The sequence below is a fragment of the Pocillopora verrucosa genome, chromosome 1 (genome assembly GCF_036669915.1).
Source record: "Pocillopora verrucosa isolate sample1 chromosome 1, ASM3666991v2, whole genome shotgun sequence".
Classification (NCBI taxonomy): Eukaryota; Metazoa; Cnidaria; class Anthozoa; order Scleractinia; family Pocilloporidae; genus Pocillopora; species Pocillopora verrucosa.
Genome location: NC_089312.1, coordinates 34162494 through 34176743, shown reverse-complemented (window position 1 = coordinate 34176743; position 14250 = coordinate 34162494). Strand labels below are relative to the sequence as shown.

The following is a 14250-nucleotide window of genomic DNA, read 5'->3' as shown; positions in this document are numbered from 1 at the left end:
AATTTCTTACACTTTCTTACGCACTTACGCCAGGAATTGGCTCTATTATTGAAGAGAGGATGACGGTTACGAGGTTAATATCAAACGCTACGAGGACTTTTAATATTACAACGAATGATTCTGGGTCAGGTTGTTCCTGATGGGAAACTGCTTAATTTTAACAAATAATTTTAAAGTACCATTATCTTTCGCTTCGCTCGGCAATGTTGTATGTAGCTTGATAAACGGAAAAAAGGAAACTAACGACAACAAACTGATAAAAATATCGTAAAATCACCTTCTTCTGTTGCACTGCAGAGCGCTGTATTCGTCACCTTTTTTTCACGCGGCCGATACTCGTGCTTGTATTTCCTCAAACCAGTGGTGGAGTCCCTATAAAATTCCAAATCACTTCAGCCTTTTTTCCTCTAACGTGATATTTCTTTTTCTCCAAGCAAACTTGTTGCTTCTTGTAGCATAGCATCGAGAAATTCTTTTATTCTTTGAACCTTCTTCGCCACTATTTTGCATTTTGCAAAAGAATGTGAAAGGCGCCAACATGGCTGCCACGTTTTCTGGAGCTCTTCGCCTATCTACCATTTTTGGTGTTCTTTTCGTTTTGAATGCTGCCCAAGAATGCTACAATTGTCACTATAGGAGGGCTGAAAGTCCTTGGCTTTTCAAACATATTTTATCCAAGTTTACTACTCCTAAATTTAGAGTTCGCCGGCCGGTGGTGTTGTGGGGCGTCCATGGTCTAACCTTGCTTGCAGTACCGGAGAAATATATCACGCTAGATATCACTATAGATATGGACGTAGAGTCACAACCGGGTCCAGAGATAGACAGGAGTTTCGGAGGAGTTAATAAGAACTACCCGATGTTAATGCGAACTAAGTCAGCGTCTTTGAAATGCTCTGAACTCTTGTCTCTCCGAAACAAAGCTTTCAAGCCATCTCCGGCCGTTCTATCTCAGTTCAAGTCACTCGGCATTCTGAAATACCGTGGGCAACATAGTGCTCGAATCCCACGATCCATCTCAACCAAGAAAATCCCGGTGATGCAAGGCCGCCGTTTCATCAAGGTTGAAGGTCGGAAAGTGGATCGGAGTAACTTAATTAACATTCCGCGTGTCAACACAACCGACAAAACATCCACCTCTAAATCAAAGGGTTTCGCTGTCCCAAAATGTTTGTTTACGAACATTTGTGGTTTGTCGAAAACAAAAAATCGTGTACGAGCACCTGTGGCGCTTGAGGCTGACCTGAGATCTCAGGATATTGATGTGTGTATTGTCAGTGAAACTCATCTTTCCACTAATATGCCGGACGCCGTGGTGAATATCCCAAATTACAATGTGTTCAGGCGGGACAGAGGTTGGGCAGACTTGGACAAAAGGAAAAAAGGGGGTGTTGCGGTCTATGTGAGAGACAGTCTTAAAGTCTTGGATGTCTATCGGTCCAATTTATATGAATTTATTGCTTTAACAGTGCAGTTGCCGTCCGATCACATTATGCTAATTTGCGGCCTGTATAATCCTCCCAAGCATAGCTACCGGGATCTCGACTTAATTAATTATATAATATCTTTTGTGGACATTGTGTTGAACAAACACCCAGAAGCGGCTATTGTCTGTGGTGGCGATGTAAATCGTTTGGATATGCAAGAATTTAAGGCTTTGTCTGGCTGGGATTTCGTGGTTGATTTTCCCACGCGGGGTAACGCGTGCTTGGATAACTGTATGACCAACCGAGCGGATCTGTTCGGTCAAGCATATTCCATACATATGCTTATTAAGACAGACCATGAAGGCTTTGTTTTACCGGCGGGATTAAAGCTTAAACCTATGCTCCGCAAAGTTCTTGTGCGGGACTGTAGGGAACATCGGAAACAGTCATTTTATATGGCACTCACTGCGCTGGACTGGAGTGACGTCCTCAATGAGGTGGACATAAACAAGGCGGTCGAGGTGCTTGAGGTAAAGATTCGTGCAGTGATGAATAAGTTTATGCCGCAAAAATCTGTACGCATGTCATCGCGTGACCCAGTTTGGATGTCCCCATTAGTCAAGTGTATGCTGAGGACTAAGTCCCATATATCTTTAAAGAATAAGGAACGCCTGTCTTTATTTAATAAGCGCATTTCTGAGCTGATAACCGAGAACAGAAGAAAACTGGCTGCCATTGGTAGCGGTGAGTGGTGGAAGGGCGTGGACGCCCTATCGCAGCGTCGCAGGTCATCGTTGATAAATTTGGACAAGAACTCTCTAGTTCGTCTGAACGACTACTTCGCCAACCTGTGCTATGATGACACTTACGTTAGACCTAGTGATATGGATATCCCGGACAGTGTAAAGCCCCCGAAAATATCTGAGCGGTGTGTCTGGAATACCTTAGTTCATGTAAAGAAAACCGCAACGGGACCAGACGACCTCCCGTACTGGATCTGGAAAGACTGTGCTGAGCTACTCACACCAATCGTCACTCACGTTTGGAATCTGTCGCTGTCTACTCATACATGGCCAGACTCCTGGAAAAGGGCAAATGTTAACCCTCTCCCCAAAGTGAACATGCCTATAGAGGACTCGGACTACCGTGGTATTAATGTTACTCCCGTTATTGCCCGGTTGTTTGAGAAGGTCGTGTATCGTACACAAGCACAGTCAGTCATTGAGAGCAACCTGAGCCACACCCAATTTGCATATAGACAGGCGGGTAGTTGCACAAATGCCTTGCTCGCTATCCAGCACCAGACATACAAGTATTTAGATAGTAGTGACTATAGCGCAGTGCGAATTTTTACCATGGACTTCAGTAAGGCTTTCGATTTTGTGAACCATGCTATTTTGTCTGCCAAACTGAAACAGCTACCTCTAAATCCGTACATTATCAATTGGTATCATAGTTTCCTCTATGCAAGACAACAGCGTGTTGTTAGTTATGATTTTTTAGGACAGTGGAAACTTGTCAATAGAGGAACCACACAAGGTAGTGTAAGCGGACCGTATCTTTTTAATATATTTTTGAACGATTTGGAGATTTTTTTTAATGGTTGCCCTGTGCTTTTTAAATATGCCGATGATTCCACTATTCTTTCGCCTATCACTAGGAATAGTGACCCGTCTGCCGACTTAGTAGGACAGTTCTTAACATGGTGTAAAGACAATAGAATGGTCTGCAACCCTTGCAAATGTAAAGAGCTGGTTGTTAGAAAGAAAAATCATAATGTACTCTACTCTCCAATTAATAATATTCCCCAATGTAATAGCTTCATTTTATTAGGAGTAACTTTACAGAGTGATGGAAAATTTGATGAGCATGTAAGAACTAAGCTTGTCAAAGCAAACAAGTGTTTACACGTCCTACGAACATTGAGAAAGGAACATTACTCTCAGGCAGAGATTGATCATCTTTTTATATCGATTGTTTTGGCTAATTTTAGCTATGCACTTTCAGTCTATGGGGCATCTGAGTCCGATCTTACGGTTGTACAAAAATTTTTAGACCGATGTCATAAACGCGGTTTTATCTCATTTCCAGTTTTTATCAAGAACCTTTTAAACAAACAAGACAGAAACATTTTGAAGAAACTAAAATCAACGGATTGCCACCCCCTGAAAGATATCATTCCTGTCCAAAAGACATATCTACACAATCTCAGAAAAAAAGGCTGCACGCGCCCGAAAATTAATACACAGCGCTTTATGAACACATTTGTAAATAGGTTGATATTTAAGCTCCATTTATTGTAATGATATACTTTTTAATTCATGATATGTATGTAGATTTCTGTAGTTTTTTCAATTCATTGTAACATAAGATATGTAGTTTTATCTTATGATGGAATAAAGACCATATAAAGACCATATATATATTTTGTGACTCGCGCTACCTTAATCGCTCCAGTCTACCGCTGGCCTCAGGATCATATCAATGTTGAATGATAATACTTCATTTTTTCACATTTGAGAAGTTATGATAATCTTTCATTCAGGAAGGAGATCGTGTTGCGAAATTTCAATGCCTGGCATATCAACTCCGCCCACTGAGAATTGAAACTGGATTTTGGGCATCGAAGGCTCGATTTATTCCTTTGGGTATTCGCTTCGGGGGGCCACGTAGACCCGCAGAAACCGCAATTATTAAGTTCGGGATTCATTCGCTCTAGAAAAGGTGAGATCTTTTGGAGAAAAACTCTGAGGAATGAAACAATAGCGCAGTTAAGCGACCTCTAGTGAGAGTGTCTACTAGTGCATCCTTTTTGTTTTGACGACTCGATGAACCTCAAATAATGATTGAAAACATTTTATTCCTTCATGTTTTTTCGCTCAATGTTCGCAAGTTTTATTTGTATTTATTAAAACAGAGCATTTTCAGAGCTTTAAAAAAGAGATACTGAAGGAGCATATTTGATAGTTGTAGGCCAAAGTTCTTGTTATTGGCGTTTTAATTTAAGCACAGCCACCTTTTTTAGGCACGTGTGAAGAATGAATTCTAAAGAAAGACCGCAGACATTTTATGCGTTCAAGCTTTTTTTCGCCGAGTCTTTTCAATTTTCATCTGCATAAAATAAAAAAGGGCATCTTGTGAGCTTTCTAGAGAGACCTTTTAACGAGGTGCGTGTAAAGCGTGTTTGCAAGTCGTGCATTCGCGAACATTCAGATAACACGTGCCAAATCACAATCTATGGCTTCGAGGCTGGCAGCTCTTAACACATGTTTGCGATTCTGAAATTCACTAGGAGCCTTTGAAAGCAATTGATGGGGGAAGTGTTTGTGGGACTGGTGCGTTTGCGAGCCGTTTTTGTCAATGAACACCAAACTTCCGTTGTTTACATTAAAGCTATTGTTTCCAGTTGAAAGAGAAAATAGAAAAACTTCAAAAACTAATCTTGGATCATTTGCAGAGAAAAACAAAATCAACAATTTTGTTTTGGAACGCTAGTCAAAAACAGAATATGACACAGAGAGCACTTGGAAGAAATAGAAAAGAGTTTTAGCCAAGTTCACGGCAAACGCGAATGTCAAATTTCGCCTACTTTTCTTCTTATCCAATAGATCCAACAGAGAAATACACAATACTGCTCTAAAAGCTGAAAGGCAGACGACAAAGTTCAATTCTTGCCATTTGCCGTTCGCATACGCGAGGCCGTTTACTTAACTTATGTTTTATTATAGAGATATTCGACGTTCTTTCCTTCGTGGTTAAGAAATTTAGAGAAAAATTTTCAGAATTAAAGCTATTGTTCGTTTTTGGACGATAAACAAAAGAAAATTATGACACACGTCATCAAAGGGCGTTCCGATTTCTCTAGCGGTCTTACTTTTCCGAGTGAAATCAAACAAGAACCTCACTGATTCGAAACATTCGCATGAATATGAAACGTGGTACACACTTAAATCGACGTGAAGTTGTTTTGGTTTAAAAACGAAAAATTGCAACAATTGATTTGGACTTTTCTCATAATAAAATCTAGAGCCTTACGTTTTATTTTACTGATACCACCCCCGAATATATTAATTTGTTATTACACCGCCATGGTTGACAACACCTAAGATTTGAACACGTTTCAGCGTAATTACAGAACATAAGTAAAATTGTTTAATCGTCAATTTATGAATTATTTTTGCCCTGAAACAGGACATCGATGATACTGAGAAACGAGGGAGTAATGTCGGAGTTCTACACTCTCTACAGCTAGCGGTGGAATGAATTCAATATATAGATGGCGGTTGGTGTTCTCGGGTTTTAAGTGCCACTCTCGCTAAGAGCGGTCCTCTCGACTTCCCGTCGGAAAAAAAGTTTTCTCTTTTTTTTGCCCATGAAAAGGGTTTAGGACACATGTTTCAAAAATATTTTAGCTGCCCTCCAATTCTCTTTTTTTACGTCCCCACAAGCCAAAACTGATTTTTGGCCAGACCACCCTTGTGGACAGCAATCGAAAGTGTAAATTTCAAAGATTTTGTCAAGCGCACAGCGACTGCAACAATGTAGTTCCCGGAATTCTATCTTGCTACAAGTTACAAGATGTATTCAGTTAGTTCACGGACAAAATATGGAAACTTCAGCTGATATATTTTTCATCAGCGTGATCAGAGGAGACCCTTCTCTAGGACCTTAGTTTGCATATCGAAAATTTACTACTTTGTACAAAAGAAGTCTCAAAATGCAGGCGTTAATCGGGCCGAAAAAGCAACAATGTGTTTGCTCAATTGCGCTCGTGTCAAAGATCATTTGCATGATTCCTAAAATTGACCAAGATCTCTCTTTTTGCTTGCGTGACTTACAAAGTAGACAAAAATAAAATTTGGCACTCTGGTCATAACAGACATATCGCGTTGCTTAAAAGGACACACAAACAAGTTGAAATAGGTTACAGTGTTTATATTTACAAAACAACAGGCATACACTCTGAAATAGTTTTTTCAGTTTCTCCCGAGATTTAATTCACGGAACCCGATGAACTAACCCTCCTTTTCGCAGATTTGTTTATATCATTAATGATGTTACGCTCTTATGGATCACAACGGTTTTAAGCGACAAACTCGGGTGACGCTATATCGAAGGCGTTCGTCGAGGGTCGAACACACAAGTTTATAGTACAGCGGTTAAACTTAAATGAGGTCATGTAAGCTGCAGCGCTTGTTCCCCCCGGAACGTTCAAACCTGAGATGTACAAAAACGTACTGAACAAAGGACCCTTAAGGTCTTGGGCAGTTTCTTGATTTTGTGTGAGTATTTTGTGGTTGTCATAAAATAACTACTGATATATATTTCTTTTCAACAATTTTCACGGGATTTTTGTCATCAAGCTAGATGCGAAAACAATTTTTTTTTATGGTGGGCACATAAAATAGCATTACATCGCTACTATTTTCTTCCAGTATCAGTCTTTAGGACAAGAAGAAATATTACTAAATGCATGATCGCTTAGTTCGTAACGATTCCCGAAATCCTAGATTTATGAAAACAAGCCATCGATCTATACTTCGCTGTTTTTGTATACTCACATGTGGCTCACAGACAAATATATACAAAAACTAATCACAATTTTTTTCAGTATGTTGGAGCTATTTACCAGGTTATCCATGCGTCAATAAGCCTAACAGTAACGTTTGAATTTTAGACGGTAACGTCGTCTCTTAAAAAGTAAGTTTTAAGAGATTATCTTTGCAGCGTTGACTCCTTTGAGAGAAGTTCAATGTTTTTTACTTGCGTGATACGAAAAACTTGTGAACACTGAAACGTCAAATGATTTGTGAAATTGTACACACCCTAAGTCTGAAGTAAATGGATGTAAATGACCTTCCCGATTTTGTGTCAATAGGAAATGCTTTAATGTATGCGGATGATACCACTTTATAATGTATAGGCCCTAATGTTGAACATGTTGTCTCCATTTAAATTCTGTGATGGATCAGATCTCATTATGGAGTATGAGAAATAAGCTTATTATTCACCCTGCTAAGACAGAAGCTATAATTTTGAGGATAACTCCTTTTATTGGCCCTATCCAGCCCATACCTTTTGACTCTGGTTTTGTTAAAATTGTCACATTGGCTACCTATCTTGGTGTTACAATTGACAAAGATTTCCCTTAGTCTATTCACACTTGGAAGGTTAAAACAGCTGCCCTGAGAATAATGAAACCTTTGCCCAAATATGTGACCTCTGCTATCTCAACTTGGGGTAATTGCTCCACCCCTCTTCTACAATTATTGAATCGCCATCCATGCTAGAGGGTGTCGCATAACAAACAAGGTACAATCAATCGACAGTAATAGCACTACTCTGAAGGAATTTAAGCGGCTTCCAATTGATCTTCTCTATAAGAGGCGTATCCTTTTGTTGATGTTTAAAGTATTTTATGGCTTAGAACTATAACCAATTCTAGATCTCTTCACAATGAAAGTTATTACTAAATCAACTCGCGTACCAAACCCGATGACCATCAAAAGCGTTATTTCAAAAGCTAACAAGGGCAGACAAAGTAGCTAAGAGAGTCTCTGAGTAGTTCACTTTCATGCAACTTTCGTGGAAGTACTGACCACAGCTGTCACATCTCAGTCGGTCTTCTTCATTGTCGTCATGGCAGACTTTGACTTCATCTACAACGATTACCAAGATTAAAAGATTTACAGTTTGGAAACAAGCTGTGACTTAGGTTAATTACTCGTGGATGTCATCGTAACAACAGCCAAATACTATTGACGTTATTCGTGCACGTTCGATTACTATGTCGAAAGCTGTATCTACAGCGGATTCTTCGCACAGACACCTCGCAAACTGAAAGAAACGATCAAAAATGATAATCAATCATTAGGAAAAAACCGTGAGGAATATGCAATATTCCCTTAAATCCTTTTGAAGCAGAAAATATTGGTTGTTAAGGTATATTTAATCAAATGCACTTCTTCTAGCGGCTAGCCTATCGAACCGTAACGCTCGTCATCTTGTGAGGGTAAAGATTTCGTGCCCTAACATCTCATGATTAAAAGAGAGTATTGACTTCTGTATTAAACTTAAAGCGAAAAGTCGCGAGTGGCGAGTTGGCTACTTACGAGACAAATAAGATTTCCGCAGTTGTACCCATCCTTCTGTTTAAAGTGCACTGGCTCGATGCAAGGCCATGATAGGGAAAGCCAGCCCGTTTTGGTGTCGGCGACCTCACTACAAATATAATGACAGGCAAATAAAGGGTTACTCTATGCTCAAACTGACTGCCGTTTTAAATTGAAGGAGCAGATTTTTTTCACTAACGACTTTATAATTCTACTCTTGTTGTAACTACTGAAAGTAGACATTGCTTGCCTATCATGTTCGTTCTTCTGTTTGCAGAACAAGGCAAGTCAATAAGTCATGTATACAGTACTTGTTCTTACCTTATCTTATCTATCTGTGATGCGAGAGGAGGATTTGTTAGGGGACTTGTTTGTCGTTGAACATCTCCTGCCAATGGGTCAAAGTAGTACCTGGTTGTTTTTGATTTGTCCAAGAGCTTTAAAAACAAGAAATTAGGGTTCTTGGTTTCACCTCAAATTAATCATCTACCTTTCATGAATTGCATTTGCTATGAATTGGTTATCTCTTTCAGCAAAACACTTTGATTAAGTTAAAAGGAAAGCCTATCAATAGAGTCTAGTGGTTTCCAGATTTTACGATCGGAAAAAATATCCTGGTAACATTAAAGAAGCTCTCTCCTGACCACAGCAAACGCGTACTACGTCAAATTTAACAATTCCAGCCAAAGTGCTGTCTGCCCAGAAAAGGCCGTTATATTGTAGGTTCAATTTCCATAGCACAGCCTCCACCACCTCGTAAGAGACTCAAACATATAAGACAAAGTCCACCACCTACAAGGCGATCGTTCTTGATTGTAGGTTATACATTATAATATTTTATAACGCAGATTGTTTTATGAACATACTACCTTGTCTACGAGCCAACTCTCGACAAAGTCCTTTATAGAGTTCGTCTCTGAGGAGTGTTGCACGGCCACATGCGGAGGAAGAAGTGTCCATAGGTCGCCAACCATCAGTCTTGAAGGACCGATCTCAAGCATTACGTGGTGCATCTCAAGGTTAACTCCCTTTGCATTGAGAAGACGCGTGACAGGGTCACATTTACAAATACGCTGTGGGCCATCAAAGGTGATTTCTCCGAAAGAGACAGAAACTAAAAATAGAAACAACGGCGAAATTTGCTAGAGCAATACCTCCTTAAAATCACAGAGCTTAGCACGATAAATGATCTTACCGTGTAGTGCCTGTTGCTTGCTTGGATTCCTCAGAAATTGCATTTTCTGTTACTTTGTCTTGGTCTCTTTCCTCGCTACTCAAAGTCAAGTCCACAATTACTTCTTCAGTTTGCTGAAAAAAATGATGAACAATGTAAGTGGTAGGAACGTTTGGTCAATTTTTATGCGATAGAAAAAAATGATCTGATCATAAAGACGAAAATTCGTTCCTTAAGTTTTCACGTGTAAATACCTATTTGTTTTTAAGATGACTAAATAAGTTGTATTCGAATATATCTATCAATATTCTTGTCGTTAGGCTGCCTCGCTCGTCATCTTTCGGCGCCCTTCAAGTTTGTCTGGCAACACGATAGGTGTAGAGGTCCTCTTCTTCCATTTTCTCCGTTTAGGTAGCTTTTTGTGAAACACCTGGTGGTATTCAACTTTATTCGCTTTAAATTTTTTCTTTACCGGACTATTTCTAAGAGGAAGGCCTGATTTTTGGGACAATTTTTTGTCAGCACGTCGTATTCTTACGCCAATTAATGCCTCCCTGAGTATGTTGCTGTTATCTACGAGAAAAGCAACATCTTTCGCAGCGTTCAGTTGCTTTTGAAGGTTCTTTCTAAGTCTTGTGCACGTGCTGAGGGAAGCCTGACCAGTTTTAACCCCTTCAGTTCCTCTTCCACCACCTTGTGCTTCTGTGATGTCCTCAGAAGTTTCCTGGATATCCAGCAGTTCTGACGGGCTGCTTTCATTAAATGCATCTTCTGTCTCTTCAATGGAATTTTCTTTTCTTATTTGAGCAGTAGGCAGTTGCGCATCTTCTTCACCGGAGACCAGGCAATTAACATTTAAATATTCGGTGTCGAGAGTGATAAATACACTGGTTTTATAGTCCTTTGGAAGGACATTAAAGTCCCACTCTCGGTAGCCTTTGAACACCGCGAAGAAATGCTTGCAAGGGTATTGGGACTTCTGCCACCCTTCCCAAGTGCAGCTTGGAATTTTTAACTGAACAAGATGTTTCTGTTTTGACCTACTGGAACTTTTCACGTGAAATTCACCTTTCTGAAAATTAACAGAGGATACATCGCCATCTTGGCATTCGCCTGCCTGAAAGCGAGTTTCAAACAGTGCTTCACGAATTGTGGGGTCTGCAGGTAAACAGGAAGGGAAGAAATGTACCTTCCATAAGCACTACTAAATTTAATTTGCTTTGCAGGTAGTGCTGATAGGAATCCGGAATAATTGATTTTACTTAAATAGTGGCGATACCATAAACGGACTTGTCCATTGATCTTGATAAATACTCGTAATTAAATACTTTGTTCTCTGCCAAATTCCGTTGTTGGTATGTTGGCTTCAAGTAGGACACTTCAGGACAGTTTAAATACAGTGAGCCGCTGGCCTAGTTGACTGTTTTGTGCATTTTGAGATGTTGAGTTTCATAAAAGCACATGGCATGTTTTGTAATTTGTGTTTTCGAGCTTATTCGGTTTCTCAGTGATCTAGGCACGAAAAACTTTCAATCGTTCGTTAGTGAACCGTTGGTTAGCTAGTATATTTATTCGTTCCAGTTCATTCGCTCGGCGTGATGGAGTTTGTTTGCCAATTTGCATAGAATAATAATACAGTTCAACGCATATCAAAGTATTCAGCTGTCCTTGATCACGAAGTAGAGACACTGGGTCTGTACAAAGTTTTTCTCCGCGTCGATGTTTTAACAAGATGTCAGGTGAAGCGAAACGTATGTCGCTTACGAAAGAATTGCTACCGAGCGAAGGACCTCGTCACGAAAACACTATTTCATCTCATCAGGTTACACAATCCGAAAAGGCGGATTCCAGGTCTGAATTTGTGGCGAGTAAAAGACAGATAGTGCCGTCGAAAACTATCGATTCAGAGGAATTTAGGATTGAGAGAGCGATTGATTTGAAAGCAAGGAGAGCGGGACATTTGGGAGACGTGAGAAATTAAATTTAGTTCAAGATTTTCTCGCTGGCGGAGCAATTGAGGAGGAAGTACTTCGAAGTGTAGATGATTATGAACATGCTTTTCACAGATTTGTAGATGCTCATGAAAAGTATTTGCAATTTAAGGATGACGAAGGAGTGGAAGCTGTGGCAAAAGAAAGAAAGAGATTGAGCGCAAATTTCTTCTGGATGTTGATATCAGCGAGTGGAAATTTAACATGAAGTATGAGAAGAAAGCAAACGCGAAATCGAGCCGCCATTCGCGTCGGTCTAGTAAGACGGGAGAGGATTCCTGTTCCACTCGTAGTAGCGTAAAGGAAAAGAGAAGAATTGTCGTAGAAGCGAGATTGAAGATGGAGGCTTTAGAAGAAAAGCAGAGTTTAGAACGTCGCTTAGAAGAAGAGGAAGTTGAGTTTAAAAGAAGAGAACTTGAACTTGAGGAGGAAAGAAAGCGAAGCAAGGTTGAGTTAGCGAGGAAACTGGAAAAGATGACAGCAGAAATAGAAGTAAAGAAGGCTGCAGTCGAGTTTAAAATGGAACAAGAAGAATTACAAAGCTAATACTCAGATAACAGAATTGGAGTAGACGAGGCAAGTTCAGCCCTGGCCCCGGAGGCGAGTCCTGATGTAACACGCCTCCCAATAAGCTCATCATCTAAAACATTGCCGGGTGTGCTTCCCGTACTTCATGTTCAAACAGTAGCAACGCCCAAGGAGGCGACAGTCAAACAGGAGGTGTTGTCAGCATCAATTCCTTCCCTGAGTGATGTGTCATCCCTTTACGCACCCCTACCTAATCTGTTAGCATTGCAGCATCCCTCGTGTACACCCACCGAAAGAGACAACATGCCCCCAATTTGCCAAAAGGAAAGAGAGTTCATCCCCTCTAAAACAGCATGTAAGTGAGCAGCGAACACCCTATAGGAGTACATCCTCCGAAGCTCAGGTAGCTCCTCAACCAGTTCACACCCCTGTCGAGCAAGCTTTGTTACAAACCGCCCAACAACTTGCACAACAGTCGGCACAACAAGTGCATCATCCATAACCTCAAGCAGACATGGCTCCTTGGTTAACGATAGCAGAAGCACTTAAGCAAGGTCCCTCGCAGCCAAAGATAGAACTGATGAAGTTTTGATGAGATCCCACGGAATATGCTGAATTTACTGTCAACTCTCGTGACCACATCGAGAGCCAGGTGACCGATGATTCTCAGAGATTGACCCGTATGCTAACACATTGTGTTGGAAAGGCCAAGGATGCAATCAAGAGTTGTGTTAATCTTCCCGTGGGCCAGAGATATGAAGAAGCTTGGAAAACCCTAATGAAGAATTTTGGTCAACCCCATATGGTGGCCGAAGTACACTTGAGAAAACTGGAGAGTTTAAAGTAATCTAATGGACTTCAACGGACGACTTGAAGATGTGAAGAAAGTGTTAACTACTATGGGGCCCCGTTATGCAGCTCGTCTCGATAAAGAAAATATGATCCTAACACTGGTGAGGAAACTGCCTAATGAAAGCCTGAAACGAAAATTTACAGATATTGCTAGTGATATTATCCAATCCAAGGGCCAGGTTAACTTTGCCGACTTCTTGAGCTTTATCCAGAAGAGGGCTGATTGCTTGAACAATCGTTTTGGGCAAGAACTGAAGCCATCACCAGCGCAAAATGACAGAGAAATAAGATCAGTTAGTAGGGACAGACAAGAGCCACTGCGAAGAGCTACTACCCTTCATGTCGCTGCCGACAATAACGCACCCAGAAGGCCTGGCGGTGCGAAATCAGCTACCTTAAAGTGTTATCATTGTTCTGGTTTACACGCGGTTTGGCAGTGTGAGAGTTTTAGAAGAACGATTACGAACTGTACAGTTGAAGAGATTGTGTGGAAGTTGCCTGGGACAAGGACATTTTAAAAGAGATTGCATGAGGAAATTTACCTGTCGAAAGCTGGGGTGTGGGAAGAGGCACCGCTTCCTCATCCACCCTCCTGACAAGCGGAATACCACAGACCCTGCAGTGAAGACGAGCAGTGTCGAGCAAGGACCAGCTATTATAAACCAGAGCTCTGTTGGTGGAACAGCCGCTGCACCCATCGAACCGAATCCTTCTTTGGTTGCCCAGCCAGTTACCGTATCGTGTACCTTCAGAGAATCTGCTCTCGTTGAAACATCCAGAAACAGTCGGCCAAGGGTTTGCTTTAAGGTAGTTTCAGTGAAAGTTAGCGGTCCGTGTAGTGATAAGCAGATTACAACGTACGCATTCCAAAACAACGGCTCAGACGCCACACTCTGCTTAAGAGGACTGCTGGAAGAATCGGGCGTTGAAAGTGAGTCCACAGATTTCAGGCTTACCACAGTGAATCATGAAGGGAAAGAATACGGTCGTCGAGCCAGCTTGAAGATAGAAGCCCTAGAGGGAAAGACAAAGTTCACCCTCGACCAGGTTTTAACTACTGAACGCCTTCCTATTGGAGAGAAGCACTTTACCAACAACAGAGAATTGAGAAAGTGGCCTCACCTTGACGGTATCTATCTCTCACAAGTAGACGCAAAGTCTCTATC

General features: G+C 40.9%; 1 protein-coding gene across 1 annotated transcript; it reads left to right on the top strand.

The window, feature by feature from the left end:
- The first annotated feature begins 538 nt into the window (after positions 1–538).
- Positions 539–3730, top strand: LOC136279269 (uncharacterized). The gene has a single exon (XM_066162891.1). It carries the CDS (start codon positions 539–541, stop codon positions 3728–3730), a length of 3192 nt encoding a protein of 1063 aa, XP_066018988.1.
- The last annotated feature ends 10520 nt before the right edge of the window (positions 3731–14250 follow it).